The sequence below is a fragment of the Tetrao urogallus genome (assembly GCF_951394365.1).
Source record: "Tetrao urogallus genome assembly, chromosome: 15".
Classification (NCBI taxonomy): domain Eukaryota; kingdom Metazoa; phylum Chordata; class Aves; order Galliformes; family Phasianidae; genus Tetrao; species Tetrao urogallus.
The window spans coordinates 9,681,590-9,704,596 of record NC_136828.1 but is presented as its reverse complement, the minus strand read 5'-3'; the positions used below and the strand labels follow the sequence as shown (position 1 = coordinate 9,704,596).

The 23,007-nt window shown below is 47.8% G+C and overlaps 1 protein-coding gene across 1 annotated transcript in view; it reads right to left on the bottom strand.

The window, feature by feature from the left end:
* Window positions 1–23,007, bottom strand: part of CACNA1H (calcium voltage-gated channel subunit alpha1 H) — a gene marked incomplete at both ends in the record, with an annotated part of 200,899 nt that overhangs the window by 102,585 nt on the left and 75,307 nt on the right. The window contains 3 exons of the mRNA XM_079542685.1: window positions 1,764–1,861; window positions 5,665–5,798; window positions 6,653–6,764. Of these exons, the coding sequence (XP_079398811.1) occupies window positions 1,764–1,861; window positions 5,665–5,798; window positions 6,653–6,764 (344 nt within the window). The remainder of the gene's footprint in view (window positions 1–1,763; window positions 1,862–5,664; window positions 5,799–6,652; window positions 6,765–23,007) is intronic.

The following is a 23,007-nucleotide window of genomic DNA, read 5'->3' as shown; positions in this document are numbered from 1 at the left end:
AAAAAAAAAAAAAAAAAGCAAAACAACCACCCAAACTACAGCCCCTGCCAAACGTATAAATTGCAGAAATTGTATTTTTCCAGTCATTTCCAAGGAATAATTTCTAATAGAGACAATGTTTTTATTGGCTGGGGTTCTCCTTTCTCTTCTTAACAAATAAAAATAAAATAATCTCATGGGTGAATTTATTGTGCCTGGAAGCATGGCGCTAGCAGCCCTGGCTGGAGCCCAGGAAAGTGCCCAGGCACCACAGGGATACATTGCTGGGCAATTTCTCATGGGTCCCTGCAACTGCGTGCCAGCTCCAGCCATAATTCATATTTGCTCAGTGTTGTTCTGTGGCTGAAAACACTGCTCTGGATGATGGCATCCCACTGAGGACATGGGCACAGACTGAGAAGTGGGGGTGTCCCAGGTGATTCCCCTGTTGGAGCTGGACCATCCCTATGGATGAAAGAGCAGCAACAGAACATCGCTGGAAACCCCAAAATCCAAGACACAGAAGGTTTTTGCTGTCCTTTCTCTGCAGGCCCTGGATTACAGCATCAGTCTGAAACAGCGACAGCAGTAAAGCGCCAAGCGGAGGGAGCTGGTGTCTCATAAACAGGTAAATCTGTGATTATCCGTCCTCCAGGCCTGGCACACTGGACAACACCAAAAATGGGCTTAAATCTTTGGGTTTGATCCCATAAGCCGTTAACAAAACTTGATGGTTTCCTGTTGCCGGTCTTCTAACCAAAAGAAAACAACCTCATTATCACGGGTAGCAGCAGACAGCCTGAAAGACAAACTTAAGCTCCAACATCGGACTGACAAAGAGAACTGCATGTCTGTCTGAAGCACTGGAACTGAAACTGACCCAGGGAAGTTTGCCATGCTGTCTGCGGATGTGCCGACGTGACGGGCAATGAATCCCAGCAGGATGCTCAGGAAGATTGGTTGGATTTGATGATCCTATTGGTCTTTTCCAACTTTCATGATTCTATGATTAATTCTATGGTTGTATGACTGGTGGGGTGTGTTATTCAAACATGCTCTTAAAAAGACCCCAAAATGTACGTTTTTGTGGTGAGAAGCATGCGTGATTTCCATGCAGTGCTGCTGCATTTTGCGTTGAGCAGAGCATGGTTAGAAAGTGAATAAAGAGCAATGAAATTAGTGCCTTGCAAGGATCACTCAGCAGACAGCTGGTATGGCAGGAAATTATTTCATCTTGTTGGTTCATCTGTCAAATTGGATTTAGGAGACAAGCAGCTGAAGCCACTCGAAAATGGATTTAGGGACCACTTGAACTTCCTATTGTGGATGAACCCAATTTTCTACTACGTGACAGCAAACCCTCCTTCATGGTGTTTTACCAACGATGGAGAATACCACGTTTCAAACCCTGAACTCAAAGTGACCGAGAGACCTTAAATAACCTAGAGGAAAAAAGCAAGTCCATCCCAGGCAAGAAGATCTCTTCTAGAATAGATCTCTCCCCTTTCTTTATGGGAACTTTGATATTTAGTGGGAGATGGGAGTTACTTGCTTCAGAGAGTTCACAAAAATGCTAGAAATCAGCTACAAAAATTCAGCATCCCAGGTATAAAATCTCCCCTGTCCTTTGCTAACACCACTAATAATAATAAATGACGTCCAATTTCACATTAAAGAAAAAAACAAACAACCCAAAATCAATGAACTTGCCCTCGGCAGCAAGAGAAGAGGACATCAGCAAGCTTAAAGCTGAGCCCTCCAAAGCCATGCTGACGGTTACTTACTTGGGACCCTGTTAATGGCTCGCAGCGGCCGCAGCACGCGCACGGTGCGGATTGCAGACAGGCTGACGTTGTGTCCATCCAGAGAGTACTCCATCATGCTGCAGGGAAAGAGAGAAGAGGTGTCAGGGCATAGGATGCAGCACGAGCATGAGGCTGTGGGATGGGGGAGCAGCTCCTGATGTGCTGTTGGTATGGGATATAATGGATATTCCCACCTTCGAAGGCTGCAGACACTCATGCAAGCAGCATGGTGCATGGACAGCTGACGGGAATGCACCTGGGGAGCTACTGTTCAAGCAGGACTTGGCACAACAGGGAGCTGCAAATAAGGGACACAGAGCTGGGGCTCCCCATGGCTCACCGTTGCTGTTAACTCATTGTGCACAGCTCCACATCAATGAGGTGTTCTGATGGTACACCCCCTGCCCTCATCCCGGTGCGTTTTCACACCAGCTTATCCATCCTCCTATGACCAAAGTGTCATAATGAAACCAAAAAAAACCAACTATGAAGTAGTTTGGTTCTCATTTTATTATTAAGAATAAGGAACATTTTATTTTTCAGGCTCCGTCTCCATTTCACATAAATATTTCTCTCCCAGGCTGGGAAGGACATTAAGTTTAGTCAGTTTTCTTCTTTTATAGCAACGAGTGGCAAATGTGGGTAGTGTTGTTTTTTAATGGGGTTATGGCTAGTTAGCACGGCTGTAATTACAATTTATGAGTTTGACTACAGGGAAGCACTTGTAAATATATCACAAATCTCTCACCATGTCTGTTCAAATAACATAACAGCATCAGAAGAACCCTGCAAGTAAGCTGCTGGATACCATAAGGAATGAGCATTTGAAAAAATAAGAAAATCAACAGATACAGGAGAAAGGCTGAACTGCTGTCAGAAGAAGCTTCGGTGGAGAGATTTTCAGGTGAAGCATTCTCCAGCCAGGATGGACCAAAAATGGTTACGTACCATCAAGAAAAAGTTGCCATACTTTCTGGATTTCAGGCAACAGAGAAGAAGGGTTTGGTGTAGGGCCAGCCTTGCTTGGGTATATCACTACCTGGGTACTCCTGCACTTCTTATTTGGTGCCTTGCTCCGCTCTGCTGAGCTTGCCTGGCAATATCCAGATGTTTGCTTCTCTGCTGCCTTGGAAAGAAGCTTCTCGGTGTCACCTCGCAAAATCCCTGCTATGACACAGAGGTGACTTTGCACCTTGAACCTTACTCTGTGCCCAGCAGTGACTTGGGGCTAGCTATTTGATAACCTCCCAGGGGTGGGTTTTTTTTTCCCCTGGAGCAGTTAACATTTCTTTATAAATCAAAACCACCTTAAAGCTTGTATGTAGGAACTGAGCCCAGCATGACGAACAGACACAGCACAACACCAGACCTTACACCCAACATGAGCAGCCAGAGTGGGGCTGCAGGGACCACCCAGTGGAGATGCCATTCCCCACCTGCACCGAGGGGCCCAGAGCCAGCACTGGAAGCAGCCCTTGCAGGAATAGGGACAGCACTGTCTCAGTGCATAGAGCTGAAGCCTGAGCCTGCTGGCTGGCTTGGTCCCAGCACAGCACACACACGATTTATCAGGTGACTGAACATGTGGGTTTTGCTGTAACTGAGACAGTTTTTGAACTCCTAATAGCATGTGAAAGGAATACGGACTGCTCCATGCACCCACGTGCTTGTTTAAGGGCCAGCTCCTGGGGCTTCACTTGGAGTTTCAATAGTGCTGAAGAAAGACGAATAATCCAGGGTATGGCCTAGGAAACAGCCTTTCTGACTCCAACATTCTGGATTTCCATGGCATTCCACTTAGGATTTCAAAGCAAGTTGTCCACTGTAGCCATCTTGATCCACCTGATTGATGGTGATGGGTTCCAGGTTGGACCTGTTGCAGCAAAATCAACTCAAGCCTTCATGGAAAAGTCCAAGGATCCTTTGCCAAGGAGAAGCTTGGGGTCCTGATTGCACATTGCATTTTTCAGCCAAGGATACCTTGGAAAACTCCAATGGAAACTTGCTGGAGTTGGATGTTAGGGATATGCATGGACTAGAGGTGATTCCCCACAGCCTCTGGGTAGTGGGAAAGAAGAGGCACAGCCTTTGTCTGCTGCTGTGAGCAGCTCCTACTCCTCCAGCTGTCAAGATAAAAATGTCCAAAGCATACCACATGAGCCTGCAGCACCTCCAGGGAAGGATGCACAAGAAACATCTCTGCTTTCAGCCTTTGTAGACAACATTTTTGATGCTTGGGAAATGCTTTCAACTTGGCTGCTGGACAGACCCAGAGGTTGTGAGCTCCATTTGCTCTGAAATTTTCCAGGGTACATTTCTCAGGCGAGCAGAACATGAAAGGGCTTTCAGTGCTGGAACAAACTTCAGACACAATCTGTTGCTAGAGGCAGAAGATATGTTTATTTTGTAGTTTCCCTGCTCACCCTCCTTTCTCTTTGGTACACTTGCTTGTCAGCCAAATCAGCTTATTTAAGGACAGCAAATAGGACAAACAATGCAGGCAGCTCTGTGCAGCACTTCTTATCAGAATTGCTTCATAAGAACTGCAACACAGCCATCCACTCTTTGGAAAAAGCACCTGTTATTCCAACTGTGTGCTCCTTGCTATATGGCCCAAATATACTCAAGTACACTGCCCTGACCTGTTTGATGGCTCTGCCTGCCCATCAGGAGAGCTCAGCATAGGGTCCTGTTGGTGTGTTGGTTATGAACGCTACGCTTCTGACCCCACGTTTCCCCCACAGTCACAGCCCCACTCTTCTACTAAATGTTCAAATGCTGCTGCAGCAGCTTGGGAAATTAAAAATAAAAAAGAAAAAAATTATTATCAATGACTGCTGTTGTTCTTGCTGTTCTTCCCTAGGCTGAAACCTCACACTGGTTCAAAGCAGCTCTGCTCAGGAGGGCTCCTGTCTGATTCAAGCCTGTAAGGCCATTCCAAGCTGTACACCAGACAAATAACGTGGATGAAAATGCAACTCTCTAAGAGCAATTAAGATTGTACATTGCTAATGTAAGGGTAAAAATGGCTCAACGTATTACAGGAATGTTCTAATTAACCCCAGGCTAGTCATTATAAAGCCAGGAACTCAGAAATAAGGCAGAGCTCTGTCATTAAAGCAGTCTATCCACTCGTAGGGTACACTGAGCAGGTAAGAGAGCCTGGAGTTTCTAAAATCCATCTATTTATAGAATAAAGTTTTAGACTTGCCAAGTTTTCAGTTCACACAGTTGCAATTTTGCAGGAGCTGATGTCAAAAGCAGACAGATCTTCCTGGGGTGATTCCACAAATAAACTGTATCTATTTATTAACACATCCTACACAAATAAGCAGCTGTGAGAGACGGTATATAAACATAAACCAACAGAAGTTTACTGGAGACATGTGTATGCACTCGTAATTTGGGAGGATCAGCAACAGCAGCTGCTAGTCAACTTCTGGAGAGCCTCTCGCACTGGGATTTCAACCTTCTGAAACAGATTTCAGGCTCGATTCCCCTTGTTTGTCTAATTTCTGCCTCATTCTAATGATACCACGTGGCAGGAGTAGGACTGAGCTGCCCTGTGCTTTCTCCATCCCTTGTCAAGATGGAAACCTTACCGTGAGCACTGGGTTAGATCAGCACAAACCTGGTTTGACGTTGGCCAGAGGATCCCTACTGGCAACTCAAAGGCTTTTGCCCTGGCAGCCACACTGCACTCCATAACCTGGTGTGATTGCCAGAGGTTAAACCAAATGAGACCCATGGGACTTGGTTTTGGCTGGAGCTGGGAATCATAAGATGTAATGAAAACCAGCCAGGACAACCTACAGATTGGGTTCCCTGGCGTTTTCTGGCATTCACGTCAAAGGCAACTTTATGAGGTTTTGTTACTGACCCTGCCATCACAATGAAGAAGTCCAGGCGATTCCACGTGTCTCCAAGGTAACACTTCTGCCCGAAGATCCCCAGAGCCACCATCTTGATGACCATCTCCACCGCAAAGAAAGCGAAAATGAAGTCGTCAAATGCCTGGAGACCAGTAAAAGATTATTACAGTCAGTTCTACTGTGCTCTCTTACCATGGAAAGGGAAAGCAGAGGCACTGTTTATCCTGGCAGAGGCTGCAGGGCTGGGCAGTGGTACCGAAGTGCCACCTACTGAGCTCAGAAACATGACCTGCAGCACTTGGTGGGTGATGGCAACCCCTGGGCATAGCTTCGTGCTCGGTCTGTTGCCTGTAAAGCATGAGCATTAGTCTCTGGCATTGCCATTTGAAGGCCTAGGTGGATTACTGGTAAACATGACAGTGCCCACATGGAAGCCAAGTTCCCATTGTACACCAATGTCCATTCGCATGGCTGTGTGAGCTGCACCTTCTCTGGATATTACCTTATCCCTTGATAAACTACAGTTTCGCTCCATTATTTCACTTCGTTTAATAATTAGCATCCAAATGTCACTATAAAGGAGTTAAGGTTTTTCTACTTCATATTTTGGCTTCTGTTAACTCCTGCAAGCTGTGACAGCACAAAATAGCAATGGCTTTAGTCACAGCCCTTTTCTGCCTGCAAACTCTCTGGGATAACACTCTGTTTTTCACAAATACACTCAATACGTTGTAATCATTCAGCCAGTACCAGGCTTTGAAAGGAGAAGGAGCTGCTGGGAAGGATCCCAGTCACCTCCTTGTAATGCTGGGACACTCAGAAGGAATTAAAGCAGCAGATACACGAGAGATTCAAATGCATTGAGTGTGCTGCCCTACCACGTGTCAGGGTGACAGTGAATGCCCAAGCGTGTCTGACTGCAGAAACCACCTCCACGTGTAGGGCTTTCTGGGTATCCTGGGGACATGACGAGTCCCAGCTCAGGGCCAGCCTTACCTCCAGGATGGTGCAGCGCTCTGACTGGCACTCCACGTCCTCGCAGGGCTGGAACATGCCCAGGGTGACACAGTTCAGAAGGATGACCAGCATGCTGACGTGCTCGAACCAGGTGAGAGGAGGCGTTAAGGAACACATGCATTGCCAATAGGAAGCCTAGGAACCGCACAACTTACATGTTACAAACCCTATGCTCATCACACAAACTGAAAACACCCCTTAGCATCCCAGATTTGCTAAAATCTGAAGTCCACCCGAAGTCCTCCACACCACCATCCTGCTGTATTTTGTGCATGCCGAGGGCAGCCCTCTGTCCTCCTTCCATAGCAGCACTCATTTCCAGAACTCAAGGGTTTTTACCACCGAAACACCCCAAAAGTTTGATAGCATTAACTCTGTCATTGCCAGATGAAGAAAGACCAAACAAAATTAGTGAATTCAGGCATAATCACCACCAGAAAACAGCTTGCAACCCATTCTTTGCACCAATCCATAGGGCTGCTTCCCTTATTTCTATCTCATGCCAAAGGGATGGCATCATAACACAGCTATTTCTCCCCTGCACAGTTTCTAAGCTTCATGGAGTCCAAATTAAGCTCTGCACCACGACTGAAGATGAAAGCAAAGCCAAGCCATCATGACCAGGACGAGTTTTAGCAAGGCCAGTCATACTGGCATGCTGCAACATGGGATGTAGGGCACAGGGTGCTCAGCACATCTTTAGGGAAGGAAAGGGTTCAAGGCTGTCACCACAGTCACCAAAAAAAAGACTGCATTGTCTTGCAGGATCCACCAGTGTTCAACATTAATAGTTACAGCACAGTAAGTGGTGATTTGCATCACTGCAAAACAGGCCCAGAGCTTATGGTTACTGCTGTTGGTATAACTATTAAAAATAATTAAATAAAAAAAAAGGTTCTGGGGAACTAAACAGGAGTTTCACAAATTAAAGATGAATGAGAGAACTGTTCTTGGGAAAATAATTAGAAACACCTGTGCATGAATAAACCTTTATGCTTTCAAACACACCAGTGAGGGATCATGGAGAGGGAAGAACATAGGCATTGTCTCATTTCTGATAACGAAAAACTGCCTTCTTTGAATTTGTCTAAAACGGACACACGTGGAATAAACCAAACAACTGAAACAAATAAAACTGGGCTCCCTCGATGGGAGCTGGAGCAGGTGAGCTTCTGGCCACAGCCCCAGAGCACTCGTGTCTGCAGCAGCACCAGCACTGGTCTGTTTTAATTCCTCACTCCCTTTGACTTTGTTCTGATTTCTGACATTTTTAGGGGCTGTCTGGCTCCCCTTTCCTCTCAGCTAATTAGGAGCAGAGCAGTAATCCTGCTCCACAGAGAGAACAGCTCATGTCAGACCCAAACAAATCCTCACCCATGGCCACGTCCTACTTACAGTATTTGCATTGCTTGATGGGATTCGTGTGGATATCCCTGTAAACACAGCTCCTGGACTGTTCCCAGGGTGCCTGCAGCCGCATTCATTCCACTTACATATGTGGATTATTTTTTTCTTTAAAGAAAGAAATAAAAGCATATGGATTTTGAACCATAAACGAGTAAAACCTGTGTAGCATGCTGATGAATGAGGTCTGCTTCCCCTGGAGAAGAACATAAGGATCTGTTTACTCCAGCCTTGCTCCTCCACTGCAGCAGCGATGGGGAAACACTGAGCTCACATCACCTGCACTTTTCCCTACAGCAAGAATGAATGAGGCTTCAGAATCACTGTCCAACATGGGCTGCTTGCTCTGTTCCTGCTCTCAGTCTGCTCTCTGCCATCCCAACCTCTGTTTTCAGCAAAGCCAAACAAGAATTAGGTTTTGTTTTCCATTAGAAAACACTGATTAGTCAAAAGTGAATCAACAGCATAGACTGGCTTTGACAGCCACACTCCATCAGAATAGAGTTTTTCAGATAAAACAAAGAAAAGCCTGTCCCCAGGAAGGCTTAACTGCTGCCGAATGGAGACTTCAGGAGTGCGGGCAGTTTGTTTGCTGCTCAGATCTTTCTCACCCTGGTGCCAAATCACTTTGTGAGCCAGGGTCAGCCTCCACCAAATGGCAAAGCTGCAGCAGCAAGAAAGAAGTCAGAAGAACTTTGGCTACTTTGGAAGAAAAGGCTGAGGAGCAGCTGTGGGGAGTAGCTCTGCTTTGGTGGGAGAATGGAGCGGAGGAGGAAGCATTAAGTCCCTGCCCTACTTAATTTTGAATCAGATTAATGATGGCGATTTGCTCCCTAATTTGAAAGCAGGATTACCCCGAGAGCTCTGCCCTAATGGGACTAATCCTCCCTCCCCTGGTTTGCAGATATTCAAGGCTCAGCTCACTCCCTGCTTCCTTGCTGCTAACATTAGCAGAGCCCCCAGCTTTGGGACTCAGCCCTTGGCCAGCCAGAGCCCCCTGGAGCCCCCCAGCCAGTTTTCTGACTGCAAAACTGGTACCCCAGGCTACCATGGATATCACTGCTCCAGCATCATCCCCTTCAGAAGCAGCCAACTTTGTGACTCTCAGGCTTGAAAAAGATGCAAAGGGGAGATGCAGATGAACCGCTGGAGGCAGTCATCACAAAAGATTTGCTTAGTGTTTCACCCTTTGCTGCACATTCCAGGATAACAGCATCCAAAGCGAATCTGGGCCAAGCTCACATAGTTGCACATGCCCTTTTGCTAAAATCTAACCCTGTGTTTACAAGAGGCAGCACAGAAATTAGGCCCTGCCCCACCATTCGTGTTGGTACCACCTGCTGCTAGTTCAGGGGCTGGTGCACACCAGCAGCTTTCATGGGGTTTTATCAAAATGACCACCAGCAGTGGCTTGAGGTTGGAGAGTGCTGGTTGCCCAAAGATGCCCCAACATGGCCACATCTTCACGTCAACACACGGCTGACCTCAGCCCCATAGCAAATAGAAACAAATGACTCTGCTTCACTGAAAAACCCAAACACAAACCCAGCCTCTCCCAGCTCCTTGCCCCATAAACTTCTGATTCTTGGCACAAAGAGAGGTGCAGTGCAGAATGAGCAGCAGTGATGCAACTTGGATCTCTGCTGCATGCATTTCGTCCAGCAAAACGATGTGGAGAGTTCCTGTTTCTGGAAGACTTCACTGTACTTACACATTTGCACAGTGTTATAAGGGGATTTCTTGGCCTGCAGGCCAAAGTCTTAATATTTCCTTTAAAAATCTGGAAGCCTCCTTTAACAGAAAAATGAAAGGCCTAAAAAAGAAAATGCTTGTCTAACCAGAAAGCAATGTTTTCAATACTCACATTAAAGCTGCCCAGGTTCACTGCCAAGTCTGCAGCCCCAGGCTGCATTTCAGTGCCTTTCTCCTCAAAAAACAAAAACAAAAAAAAAAAACAACAAAAAAACACATAGAAAACTCCAGGTGTGGGCATGGGAAGGGCTCAGTCATCCCCTAACACACTGCTCTTCTCCCTCGCCTCACCATTAAGATAATCTCTACCATCCATCCCTTGAATTTTAGAAATATTTCTGCAATAAACACAATAAAACCATAGTGTCACAGCAGTGCCATAGAGCTCCTTGCTCCATCCCAAGCCTTGTGATGAAGGAAGTGCTGCTTAACCCCAGGGGCAGGGACAGCTGCCCTGGCTCCAAACTACAATAGAGCAGTGGGAGCCCAGTACCCAGCACCAGCAAAGCAGTGAGACAAGCTCATCGTCCTTACTGTTTTCCCATAATCTTATTATTTTTAAGCCAGTCAGGGGATTTTGGAGACTTAACCCATTATTTTAAAGGCCTGGATCTGGTGGCATTGCGATTATTGCTGTTACCATATCTGTACGTACTGCACACAATGCTGAGGAATAACACACAGCAATAAAAGCCTAGTTACAAGGAGAACATATGTTTACAGAAGCAGCAGCCAACTGAAGTTTCAGCTTTTACAGTCTAAGATGTGACTAATGCACTAAATATACACATACACACACACATATATATGCACACACATTTGTGGGATGAGGATTTTCAGAGCAGTCTTGGAGAGCTGAGTATGCAATGCACCTGGGGATGTAATTCCTGTGTTGCAACTCCACAGACTTACTTTCCATTCAGTAACAAGGCCAGCTGGAAGCCAGGGTGCTGCTCGCAAGCTGCCGAGCCCAGAATCCATCCCTAGCAAAGGACTTTGGGGAGGTTGGGATGCTCGGTCCCCACCATGTGGATATACACTGGGATGGCGCATACAAAGCAGCTACCATAGGAGACAGCAGCATGGCTCTGGAGCAGTGAAATGGTTACAGGAATCATAGAACTGTAGAATGGTTGGGATGGAAGAGACCTTAATGATTACACAACTATAGGATGAGAAAATAAGTTGGGTTGAAGAACCATAGAATGGGTTGTAAGGGTCCTGTAACGCTATAATGGATGATAATATCAGGATGGCAGTCTTTAGCTACAGTAAATGAGAACAAGCCCAAATGCAGCAGCCACAGATACAGAAACCAAGGAAAAAGAGCTGCTTACCTTTGGAAGGCCTCAGGTAGGCAGAGATTTCCAGCAAGAGATGCTCCTACCTCTACTGCCAACCCTTAAATGAGGTTTGGGACGGGGTGGATCCTGGCTGTACCCATCCAGTCATTCAGGTGCATTGCACACACCTGAGCTCCCCTGGGTTGGCCCTGCCTTCCCACCAGGTGCTCAATCACTGCTTCAGACCCGGACTCAGCAGTGCCACTACAAGTCCTTACAGCCCCCTGAGCCCCACCGCTGACACGGGTCCCAGGTCAGGCAGCCCATGGCCCCATCCAACCTGGGAAATAGCAGCAAGCTGTGGGAACAACACTTCCCATCACCTCACGCAACCAGAGACAAAAATAGCTTTAAAAATCTGCAATATCCACCTCGTCCTTTATTCTAAGCAATGGAAAACAGTCCAAACTCAAATGGTATTTGGTAAATAGGAGCAGGAACAAAAAATGAAGGGGAAGAAAGAAAGGAACTGTGAGAAAAGTGACTCAGAACAAAAATCCCAGGGGGGTGCGCTGGCTTGGGCTGGCATAATTTTTAGGAACATTCTTGTTTTTAAAAAGTTGATTGATTAAAGCTATTTTTAGTGCTCATACTGCACTGGATCATTGGAGTTCATTTACTTATGACTTGTAGAACAAAATGAGGCAGCTGCACTTCAGAAATATATACCTCCCTAAAAGCACCACAAACACACGGCCCAGGAGCAATATTTCAGCCTCAAAGACACCAAGTTGGCACATGTCATTGGAGATGGGCTGACCACAGGGAATTCTTGTTTAAGAAAGCATTAGCTTGAGTTATTGGAGCAACTGCACCCCATTTGTTTGTTACAAAACGTGAAATAATCACGAGACACCAAAAGGACACAGAGCAACACATGTGAAAGCCAAGTGATTGCTGAAGGACGTGCCTTTCTCTCCCAGCGTGGGGATAATTCGCAGCCAGAGATCGGGAGCACTGATCCCAGCCTTGGCATCATTGGATGCTCTGCATACAGCAATCTGAAGAGCATGGATGCACAGTGCCATCTCAACATCCCCACATTGGTTTTGGCATGGTGGGTTCACTGGAAATGCGTTTGCACCAAAGGCATTTTCTCTGAAAACACCAAGAAGCTGGCACTCGTCCCATCAGGAGGGTTGCTCGCATCCACTGAGCCACTGCTGAGAATGGGCAGCAGCAGTCCTCAAATAACCCCCCCCTGTGCTGACAAATCTTGGTAATGGCTGTAGTGCAGAGATCAAAGCTTGTTCACAGATCATTCACTGGCAGTAAAAGGAGGATAAATCCATCTCATTATGCACCTTAAATCATTCACCTTGCTCAAGCCAATCTTTTGGAGCCATAATGAATTTAAAAGCAGTTAACTCTAAGTCCTTGTCATGTGTCATTTGTCAGACAGCTCCATTTCCCTGCCTGTTGTCGTGGTGCTTGGAGGCTGTTATGAGCCGGGTGTGCAGCAGTGGGGGATTAAACTCCCAGCTGAAAGATGACATGGGCAGGAAAGCAACTTGAGGGGTCCATGATGGATGCAAAATTGACCTCCATCCTTGGGGCTTTCTGAGAGTGAAACCGGGGTCGTAACACAGCTCCTTCCTGCCTTGTGCATCCCTGCCCTGCGTCCCCTAGGTCTCAAACAAGCAGGGAAATCACTGAATCACCAAGGTTGGAAAAGACCTCCAAGATCATCCAGGCCAACTGTCCAACTGTACCACCAAAAAATGTTTCTTGCTAAACCAGGTCTTTTTGTACAGAATGACAGAACCATTAAAGTAGGAAAAGCCCTCCCAGATCCCCAAACTGTACCCATCCCCATGTTCCTCAGTGCCACATCTCCACAGTTCTGGAACACCTCCAGGGACGGTGACTCCACCACCTTCCTGGCCCTGTTTAAATGCATCGCTGCTCTTTCAGATTAGAAATTTTTCCTAATATCCAATTTAAACCTCTCCTGGTGCAACTTGAAGACATTTCCTCTCCTCTTAAATCAAAAAGATGTGGTTCCAACCGCATCGCCCACTGCCACATGCATGGGGCAAATCCTCTCTGCTAGCTGTAGAATGTTACTGCCTGCCAGTGCCCAGGGTGATGACAGCAAATGGACTGAGCACACCACTGGGGCATCCTGAAGTGCTGTGGGATGCCCTGGGAGGAAATAAGGTTGTATCGATTGAATTGACATTGATGGATGCACTCCATGGGCCGCGGGAGCAAAGCACAGTGCTGGCAGGAGCACACCAGGAGGGCTCCTTCCTGCTGTTCCCACAGCTCATGACAAAACACCTCTTCATTCCAGGCTGTTATTCCCGATGGACCATTTACAAAGATCCCAGGGCCAGGATGGAGATTGAACCACACCTGCTTCACCCTAAACACACCCAAACGTTCTATGCACACATCCCAACCTGCTCACTCACCATATCCACTCAAGCTCCCAAAACAGGAGCATATCATGCTCACTATATTCCCAGCCATCATTTTCCCAAACAAGGAGCCAAGGGCTGAAACACTGTTGTGCCTGGTCCTCTCTGCCTGCGTGACTCACTTGATTAAAATACACATAAGCACCCATCTCGGCGGCAAGCAATCAGAGCAGGTAATTGCCTGAGAGTGATGGGTGTGTGGGTGAGCCGCCAGGATCCTGGGGGAAGAGGGTCAGTGCAGGCAGAGAGCTGCAGCCGCATCCCTGAGGGTGGTTGAGTGTCATGGCAACGGGGGGATGCTCGGAGGATGCTGCCAGGTTGAACCCTGGCTGAGCACTGTGCAGAGGGGGCTGCAGACAGGGGGTGGGATGGGGCTCTCCACTCACCTGCTGAATCCTATGGGGCAGCAGTGCTTTGGCTTTCTGGAGCTTGCTTTCTGGCAAAAGTGTCGTTCCCACAGAGGGACACGTGGGTGGATTCAGAGCAAATGCCCACAGCTCTGGCAGGTCTGACCTGAGCATTACTTCCTCTGTTCTCCCCAGGATCCTGGGGAATTCACTGGAGGAGGAGGGAAAGCAGCCTTCTGTGCCCTCATAACCTTAGTGCCCGTAAGCCAGAGCTGTCACTGCAGGGCACTGCCAGGTGTTGCCAAGTCCTCCTGGGGAAAAAACTCAGTGTGAAGACAAAGCAGCTCCAGGGCTGCAATTCCCATAGAAACACCTCACCTTTGCATCCCATTTGCAAAGGTCCCTATAGGGAAAGGCACTGCTCCCAGCCTGCGCCCAGCTGTGCTGCTCCCTGCCCAGAAAGCGCTGTCCTGGGGAAGTGAACTCAGCTGCAACCTTGAACACAGAGAGAAGAGGATGACTTTGTTTTCTGTGTCATATCTCCAGCCAAGGAAGAAATGCTTTACAAGAGAAAGCAAGCAAATAAATTAAACGTTGCAGAAGCACCGTGTGGTGGGTAAGAAAAATCTCCTTTTACAGATGGGAAATGTCAGCGCAGGAGGAGGCTGGAGGGCTGCAGAGCTCCTGCCAGCCCTGCTTGCAGCCCTGCAGTGGCACTCTGGGGACACAAAACAGCCCTGGGAGATGCACATATGTCCCAGTGGGTGTTAGGTGGCTCACACACCATCCGAGCCACCCCTGGACAGAATAACTGGTGCCATCCAAATGGGGACAGCAGGACAGTGTGCACTGCTGGGCTGATAGCCAGCACTTCTTAGCAAGACCTCCCATGTGGGAATGTGGCTCTCAGGCCAAGATTATTGAGTGAGATGCTCAGAGCAAGAGCATCCCAATAGCACATACCCCCTGTGCTTGCTGTCCTGGGCAGGAATTCCCTCCAACAGGAACTGCAAAACTCCAAGCAGTCATGCTGCATGGGGCAAACGGTGTCTTGCTCTGACCAAACCCAAACCTTCCTGCAGGTTGCTAATGGCAAACAAAAGGCTAAAGGATAAAAAAAGCTGTAAGAGAAACAGCTGTGCTTTTCCCTCCTCTGTCCTCTGCTTCAGCTCAGGCACAGCTGTGTGGGACGGAAACAAGACACATTGCAGCCCAATAGCTCTGGGGATAACAGGTTGCTAAAGGCACAGGGGTTGAGAAGAATTTCTGGAGGTCTCCCTCTGCTCAGCACCAGCCCCACAACCCAGCACGGGATTGTCTCAAATTGGATCGAAACCCAAACCCTGCTGACCAGGTTCTGCCAACCTGGTCTGTGGGATGGGATGAGCACAGACCAAGCATGGTGCCTCACAGCGGGACTGAGAGCACATTCATAGAATAACAGAACCATTAGGGTTGGAAAAACCCTCTCAGATCGCCAAGTCCAACCTCAGCTCATTGCACCATGCCTGCTCACCACATCCTCAGTGCCACATCTCCACGGTTCTTATCACCTCCAGGGACAGTGACCCCACCACATCCCTGTGCAGCAGTGCCAGCACCTGAACACTCTTTTGGAAAATAAATTTTCCAGTTACCCCACGTGAGCCTCCCAACGACCCTCAGCAGCAAACAGCAGGCAGAGCCAGATGAGCCTGGCTCTCCACTAATGCCCCACACAGATCATTTCTAAGCTGGGGAAGGAGAATCAAAAGGAACAGAGGCATCGAACCCACCTCTGCAGATTCCAAGTGCAGGACTGACTCCCTGCAGACCTCACAAGACCAGCAAAACTCTGCTCGAAATTCCTTCAAGCAAGCTTTTGGAAGCGTATCAGCATTAATAACAGAAACTGCCCTTCTTGCCTCACATGGTTAATGCTACCACTTGGCTGCCACTATCAATATCAATACAATGCTGCTGTCCATGTAAATGTCACTCCATAGCAGTAATGTCAATGCCACGGTCCCCAGGGTCAATAAACAGCGATACTAAATGTCACCCTGCCAGAAAGCATTGAATAATTGGGAAATGTTAATAGAAAGGTAAAAATCAGGGAGGCACGTGGGACAGAAGGTTTGTTTAGAGGAGGAAACAAATTTCACCATGGAGCAGAGCATTGACAGGTGCTGGATTCGGTCCCATTGCTGCAGTCTTTGTGTATCACCATTGCTGCGGGCAGGGGCTGCCCAGCAGCCTGTAATGATTGCATTGGGTACAATAAGGGTAACTCCTGCAAGGAGCTGGCAGAGCAGAGAGCCTTTTCTTGTCCTTTTTCTTTTTTGTTTTTTAACCGACTGCGATACTGAAAAGAGAAAAAAAAAAAAAAACAAACAGGAGAAAATAAAATGAAATCCCCAATCAAACACACTTCATGTTATACTTGGATCCATGGCACATTCTTCTGATGAATAGGGGTAATTATTTTCCAGAATAATTTAAGCAGCTTTGATTCAAGGGGCAGTTTAGATTGACATTTAAATTAGCTCAACTTTAAAACGAGCTGTATGATCAGCTGGTGAATTTCTGTCTACTGCTTTAAATAACTCCATGTCCCATGGTTGCAACGTAATAAAACCCCAAATTACAAGAATCACAGGATGCAAAAGACCTTCATCATGAGGGCCAGGAGGAGCTTTGCTTTGGGCAGGTGATGGCAATGCCACGAAGCAATGCAGGGTCCCTATGCAGTCACGTACACTATGGGGCAGACACACTGCAGTGTCTCACAAGTTTAGGATGAGCATGGAACAGGCAAACGGGGGAATATGACATCAGTTGGGTAGAATGGTGATTTTGTAACAAACTGCAGCCCCGGATGGACGGTCCCTCTGGCCCTGCAGCACTCATTGATCACGTCAGCAGTCAGCAGCGACGTCAGCACAAAACCCATCGATTCTCCACTCTTCTGTTCCGGTAGAAATGTTTCACTAGGGGCGTTTTGGCAAGGCTTGCTGGTCCTCCATGAGCTCAGTGGGAAAATACCCTCTCCAGCTGGCTCAGCTATCACAGCAGGGATGGCAAAAGGGGTTAGGAAGAAACGTAGTTATTCTGGTCTGTGGTGATGTACCTATTTGCATCATCAGTGGGCAAACCCAACATGCAAGCATCTGATTATTACTCTTAAGGTGGTGCTGAAAATGGGATTTGTGCTCAAGTGCAAAAGCAGACGAGGCAAATCCTGGGAGCTCAGCCCCCCCCTGCCCACAGCCCTGCAGGGGCTCACTCCTGTCAGCCAAGGATCGAAATCCCACAGTGGGGCTGTGGACAGTTCTAGGATGGGGATGATGAAATGGGAAGGGACAGAAGTCCCTGAAACAACTGCTGAGGGACATGGCTGGTGGGCATGGTGGTGATGGGTTGGGGTTGGATTTGGGGATCTTAGAGGTCTTTTTTTTTTTTTTTTTTTTTTTTTTTTTTTTAACCTTAATGCATTATTTTTTGACTCTGTGATTCTGCAGCTATCTGCATTCTGCAGCAACCCTCACAGCCCTCACTTCTCTCTGCTCACCCCTGTTATCTCTTATTCCTGCCTCCAGCTGGAGCATCATCAAAGCAAATAGACAGTGGATCTGAGATGCAGCAGGCAGAAGGAAGGAGGAGCACTGGCCATCCTTTGGGCAGAGGGGACACGAGCCAGTTCTCAGCAGCTTTTGGACCACACAAGGCTCAGACACACAGCCACCAGCTCAGACCTCACCCTCTGCATGACTTTGATGCTATCTCTCTTTTTTTTTTTTTTTCTTTTTTCTTTTTTCTTTTTTTCTCCTCCTTCTTCTATCCCTTGGTATAAATCAGCTTCAGTTTTGTCAATTTGAGGGTGGGGGATTTTTTCCCTCCTACCCCACTGCGCTGAGCAACAGAGCCTGGTTTTGCACTGACTGCTGATTGCTGTGGCGCACACTATTTGGAGAGCAGATTCTGCACCCCAACCTTCTCATTACAATAATGGTGATTAACACCTGCACTGCTAACAATGCAGGTGGGATGGAAGCCAAGGGATGCTGCTGCAGAGTAACCTCGTCTTTGAAGCTTGATGCACCCTGCCCTGCAAACCCTGACCATCTGCAATGCTTGGAGAGGCCTTGGATTGATGTGGGCATGCAAGGAGCTCAACTCACTGCATAAATCATAGAGTCCCCAGCAGGACTCTTTCTCCTGCATTATTTTTCCATTTAAAAGCCATCACTCAGAGCAGCTCCCCATGCTAAGCAGCACCCAGTGTTGCCCTGCTGCTGCCTGGGGAGCAGCCCCATCCATCTCCTGTTCACAGCCAACAAACGAAATTGCTCTGTATCCTTCCCAAAATGCATGGAATGAAACTGAGATCTATTTTAACAGATATTCAAAAGGATGCTGTCAAGTAGCTTAGATCCAAAATGAGGGATTTTATAAACAAACCAAGCAAACAAAAGACTTACAATGCTTGATATTAATAGAAAAGTTGTTGGGCTGCATTTTTTATTTTATTTTTAAACAGCAATAAAAGAAGGCTTTTTAAAAATTCCCCCTGCAGTGTTTGCAATCCAAACAAAACAGCATTACCCCAACACATGAGGAATGAGCCTGAGGAGGAGTGGGCATTGCAGACAGTGGCTCCAGGGTGGTGCCACAGAGCATCATTCTCATTGTCCCCATCATCCCATGTCTAGTCATGAGGATGCACAGCCAGCGGGACAAAGTCAGGACAGGAACAAGCAAGGAAATTCTGTTTTGCAAGCATGAAAAACATGGGAGCATTTCTCCCCTCTCCTAGGCTCAGGGAGCAGCCAGCACCCTTGTGCTTCCATGAGGCCCTGCTTATCAGCAGGTTGGATGGGTTAGGAAGAGTCTGACTTTAGGAGGGAAAGCAGGATAGAGAGAAGGAGAAGGAAGGATGAAGATCTTAAAGGTCCTTTCCAACCCAAACCATTCTATGACTCTATGGAAATTGCGCAGCGGTGGGGATGCAGGATCCTTGACATGCATAGCAGCTCCTGTGCTGCTGGGATGCAGCTGGGAGGGCAGTAACTTCAGGGTGGGCCAGCAAAGCCCTAAATCCTGGCCCAGGCACAAGCCCTGAGCACTGGGAACATGCAGGCGTCAGTGTGGACGTGGGCTCCCAGCACTGCAGATCACAACAGGTCTGCCAACTGCTGTCATAACAAAATCCCATAGCATTCCAAGCATCGTGAACAGAAAATCCCCAAAGCACTCCCCACTGTTCTAAGTCAAGCTTAATATTGCAAAAATAGGAATAAATAATAAGAAATGCATTTTACCAGGAAGTCACGGTTTTACATTGCTCCACGATCTGTCCCAGCAGAACGCACTCCATTCAGACCTGAGCAAAGACCAAACTAACTACAGCACAGCCTGGTCAGGAGCAAAATAAGGCAAACCCTCAACACCTGCTACAGCTCAGTGAGGGCATTTCTGCTGGAGAAAACTGCTCCCAGCTGAGCAGAGCAGCCCACGGGCGGCTGCACTGAGCTCAGCCAGCTCAGCTGCTCATAATTGCTTGCCTGGGGCGGATGCTGGCACTGGGCACTAGCTAGGAAGGGCTGAAGTTTTATTAAAAAACTCATTTTTCATAAAATTGGAGATTAAACTACTAATCGTACTCTGCTGTTGTATAAACCTTTTTGTCCTCGGGCTTTAATAAGTTTTGCAAAGGAGAGGAAGGTTTATCAGCTGCGTCCTGGTGGCAAACAACCTGCGTGCAGCAGTTCTCCCAGCCTGGGGAAGCCCCCAGCTCTCGGGTGTTGTATGGGAGGTGCTCAGAGAAGCCACAGAGAAAGCTTTGCTCAGCCAGGCCCAGGCTGTGAGACGAGAAAGCCGGCACAATTTACGCTGTCGCAATTTACACTTTAAATGAGTTAATGCTCATGAAGAGCTCTCGTGTCGGTGCGGGCGGTTGTCAGAGCCAACGCAACAAAATGCTAATTCAGCTCCGCAATCAATGGCGCCTTTCTTAGAAGTGGCTGGGTAATTATGTCTAAACAGAAACGAGCTTTTAAAAGAGGTAAACAGCTGAAATTCATTACCTCTCTCTCCAGTTATCTGGAGTAAATTGGCAACATTGGCAGACATGGGAGGTTTCTGAGCACTGCGGAATTTGCAGAGGTGCTTCAGCTCGGTGGGAAGAGGTGCTCAAGGCTGCAGCAAGGAGCTCAGAGCAGAGGTCTCTGCAGATGGTAGCAGGCAGTGGGGCAGAGTAAGGGGCCACTGCTGAGGTCAACCTGATGGCAGACCCCAGGGCATCCCAGTGCTGGGGTAGGGGCTTGGAAACACAGGAAGAACAGCAGGAGCGTCTCAATTGCAAGCGCAGGGTGAAAAAATGGAAAGAGCAACATGTATGGAGCAGCACAGGCAATTCTGTGAAGCTTCTGTGGTGCCACTACACCAGGAGGTTTGCTGCATGAGATGGCACAGAGGGAGGCAGGTTCTTGCTGGTATTTTGCTGGACAGGGCTTTCCCCCCACTGCACTTCAACAGCGTGATGCTACCTGAAGAAATGTGGAGGTTGGAAAAGCCCTTGGGGTTAGACTCAGATTGCTGAGTCTAACCCCATGTCATCCCCATCATGCCCACTAATACGTGCCCTCAACACCAGTTCTCCCCACCTGAGATACTGCATTAGGATATGGCACTTTGCATTACTACCAGCACAGCCCCAGACCCCAGCTGATGGAAATGACCAAGGCTCAAGGCCTTGTTTTGATGCTCTGAACTGCAATTTCCAGTATTGTTCCTTTCTTGGTTGTGTTGGGTAAACAGGCAGCTTTGGGACTCTGCAGGGCTGTGGTGAGAGTGAAATTTGCTGAGCAGTCCAACAATTTTTCCAGAAAGAAAAATATTTTGCTGTCTCCAGACTGCACTGAGTAAGAATAACTTTCAATTCCCCACTCAATTAGCTGAGCATTGGAAGGACCAAAACGTGCATCTCACTGTGCCTCTCTGGTCTCAAATCAACCTTGAGAAAGCAGCTCAGACCCCATGTCAGTGTGGGTGCATGGGATGCGTGCTGGGATGGGGTGGTCAACCAGTGGGGTCTATAGGGGGAAGGGAGAAAGATTTGAGTGGAGAAGGGAGAGAAGGAGCTTGCAATGGCCAAGGGAAGAGGATGGTCAGAGCCACTGAGGGTTGTGGGGACCAGAAGTGGAGTGTGGAACCAGACAGGGTGAGGCTGGCAGCCTGGAGCATGCTCTCGCTCTAAGGCACGCAGAGAAATACATCTGACTTAGAAAAAAATAAATCCAAGAAGAAAGAACTATTTGCCTGTGGACCAGAATTCATTAATTGCAACAGACAAATTTAGGCTTAGTGCTTCGTTGGCCAACAAACTGCTGGAAAACATTTAATTAAAGAATTGATGGGGAAGCCTTTAGCGTGCAGGGTGGACGGGCTCCCAGCCCTGCGTGCCCTCAGGGAGCTGCTCTGTGCCAAAACCCCCGCAAGGCCATGTCCCCATCAGTGACACAGAGCCCTGCAGACAGGGAGACCCCACACAGCCCCCAGGGAGCCCCACAGCAGCTCCTCTTGCTCTGTTTTGCTCTCTGGGCGATGAATAATGAGAAGAAAAATGAGAAAGAAAGCACTATGACAGTCAATTACTGCCTTGTGATTAACCACCCAAGAGCAGCCCCCGCTCAGAACGGCACTCGATGCTCTGCTGGAATGAAACTATCCCACTGGATCCCTTGATGGACGTTTAACCAGGAAGATAAAGTACCTGCTGATTTATTTTCTTGTTTTCTTATACAATCACAGCTTCCCAAATGTTAATGACTCTGCGCTATACAACTGCTGGTGATATTTGCATATTAGATTTGCATTTGTAAGGGTGAACGTGCTCAGATCTGGCTGGCAGCGGGACCGGGGTGTCAGAGAGACACAGAACCATTAAGGCTGGAAAAGACCTCTCAGATCACGAAGTCCAGCCCCAACCCACCCCACCATGCCCACTGACCACGTCCCTTAGTGCCACATCTCCATGGTTCTTGAACATGTCCGGGGATGGCGATCCCATCACTTCCCTAGGAGCTGTGCCCCAGGCTCCCTTTCCATCTGCAACTCTTTGTAGGTAAAAGCAAAGTGCTCAGCCCTCTCAGAGTCTCAGCACAGGGTGACAAAGCTCAGAGAAAGCACAAAATGAACACTGCCATTTCTCAGGAAGGGAGGCAGCTCCTGTATCTGGGCTCACAACAGGGGCAGGAGGTTGCTGAGCTCCTGGAACAAGGTACCTGAATCAAAGGCAACCCATCCTTCCCATGCAGACAAATCCAAGGATAAAACCTATTCTATAAAGAGAGGGAATAGCTCCAAGGACAAAACCTTCCCCAGCATTCAATGGGAGGTTCAGTTGCTCAGTATCAGCACATGGGAAGAGCAGGATACCTGCAGGAAGGCCTGTCCCCAGCGATGGCCGTCTGTGATCAGATCACATGCTGACATCACACAAAGCTCTCACAAATCTGCCCGCTCAGCCCATCCCACTGAAGCAGCCCAGAACTCAAAGAAGAAAATGCAGCGTCTCCATTTGAGGTGAGCAAGGTATGAAACAATAAGCAAAGCATAGGTATCACTGTTTAAAGTTCATCAGTTAACCTCAGAAAGTTCTGACTTTCCCCACTGTGCCCACCTAACTTCACCACCTGCAAGCAGAGCACCGAGTTCCCTTCAGCCCATCTCTTCCATGCGGGCTTTTTCCTAACCACCACCAAAATTGCATCGTGACGGACCGAGTGCTGCTACGCCCCACGGTGCAGCACACCCATAAACCACCTTTTGGGGTCAATGTGAGGGTTTCAAACAAAGCAGGATTCTCTCTGAACTGCTGGGGGAATCCAACCAACACATCTTTCCCCTCAGAATCCTCAGTCCCAGGTCTCAGTGCAATGCCATGACTGAAGCTGCCTCACTGCTGAGATGCTCCAACACAACCAGGCACCACTTCCAATAACATATTCTGAACAAAGGTACCGTTTAGAAATGTTTTATGAATATGTATTAAATGATTATTAGGAGCAATGACGGTGCATTCT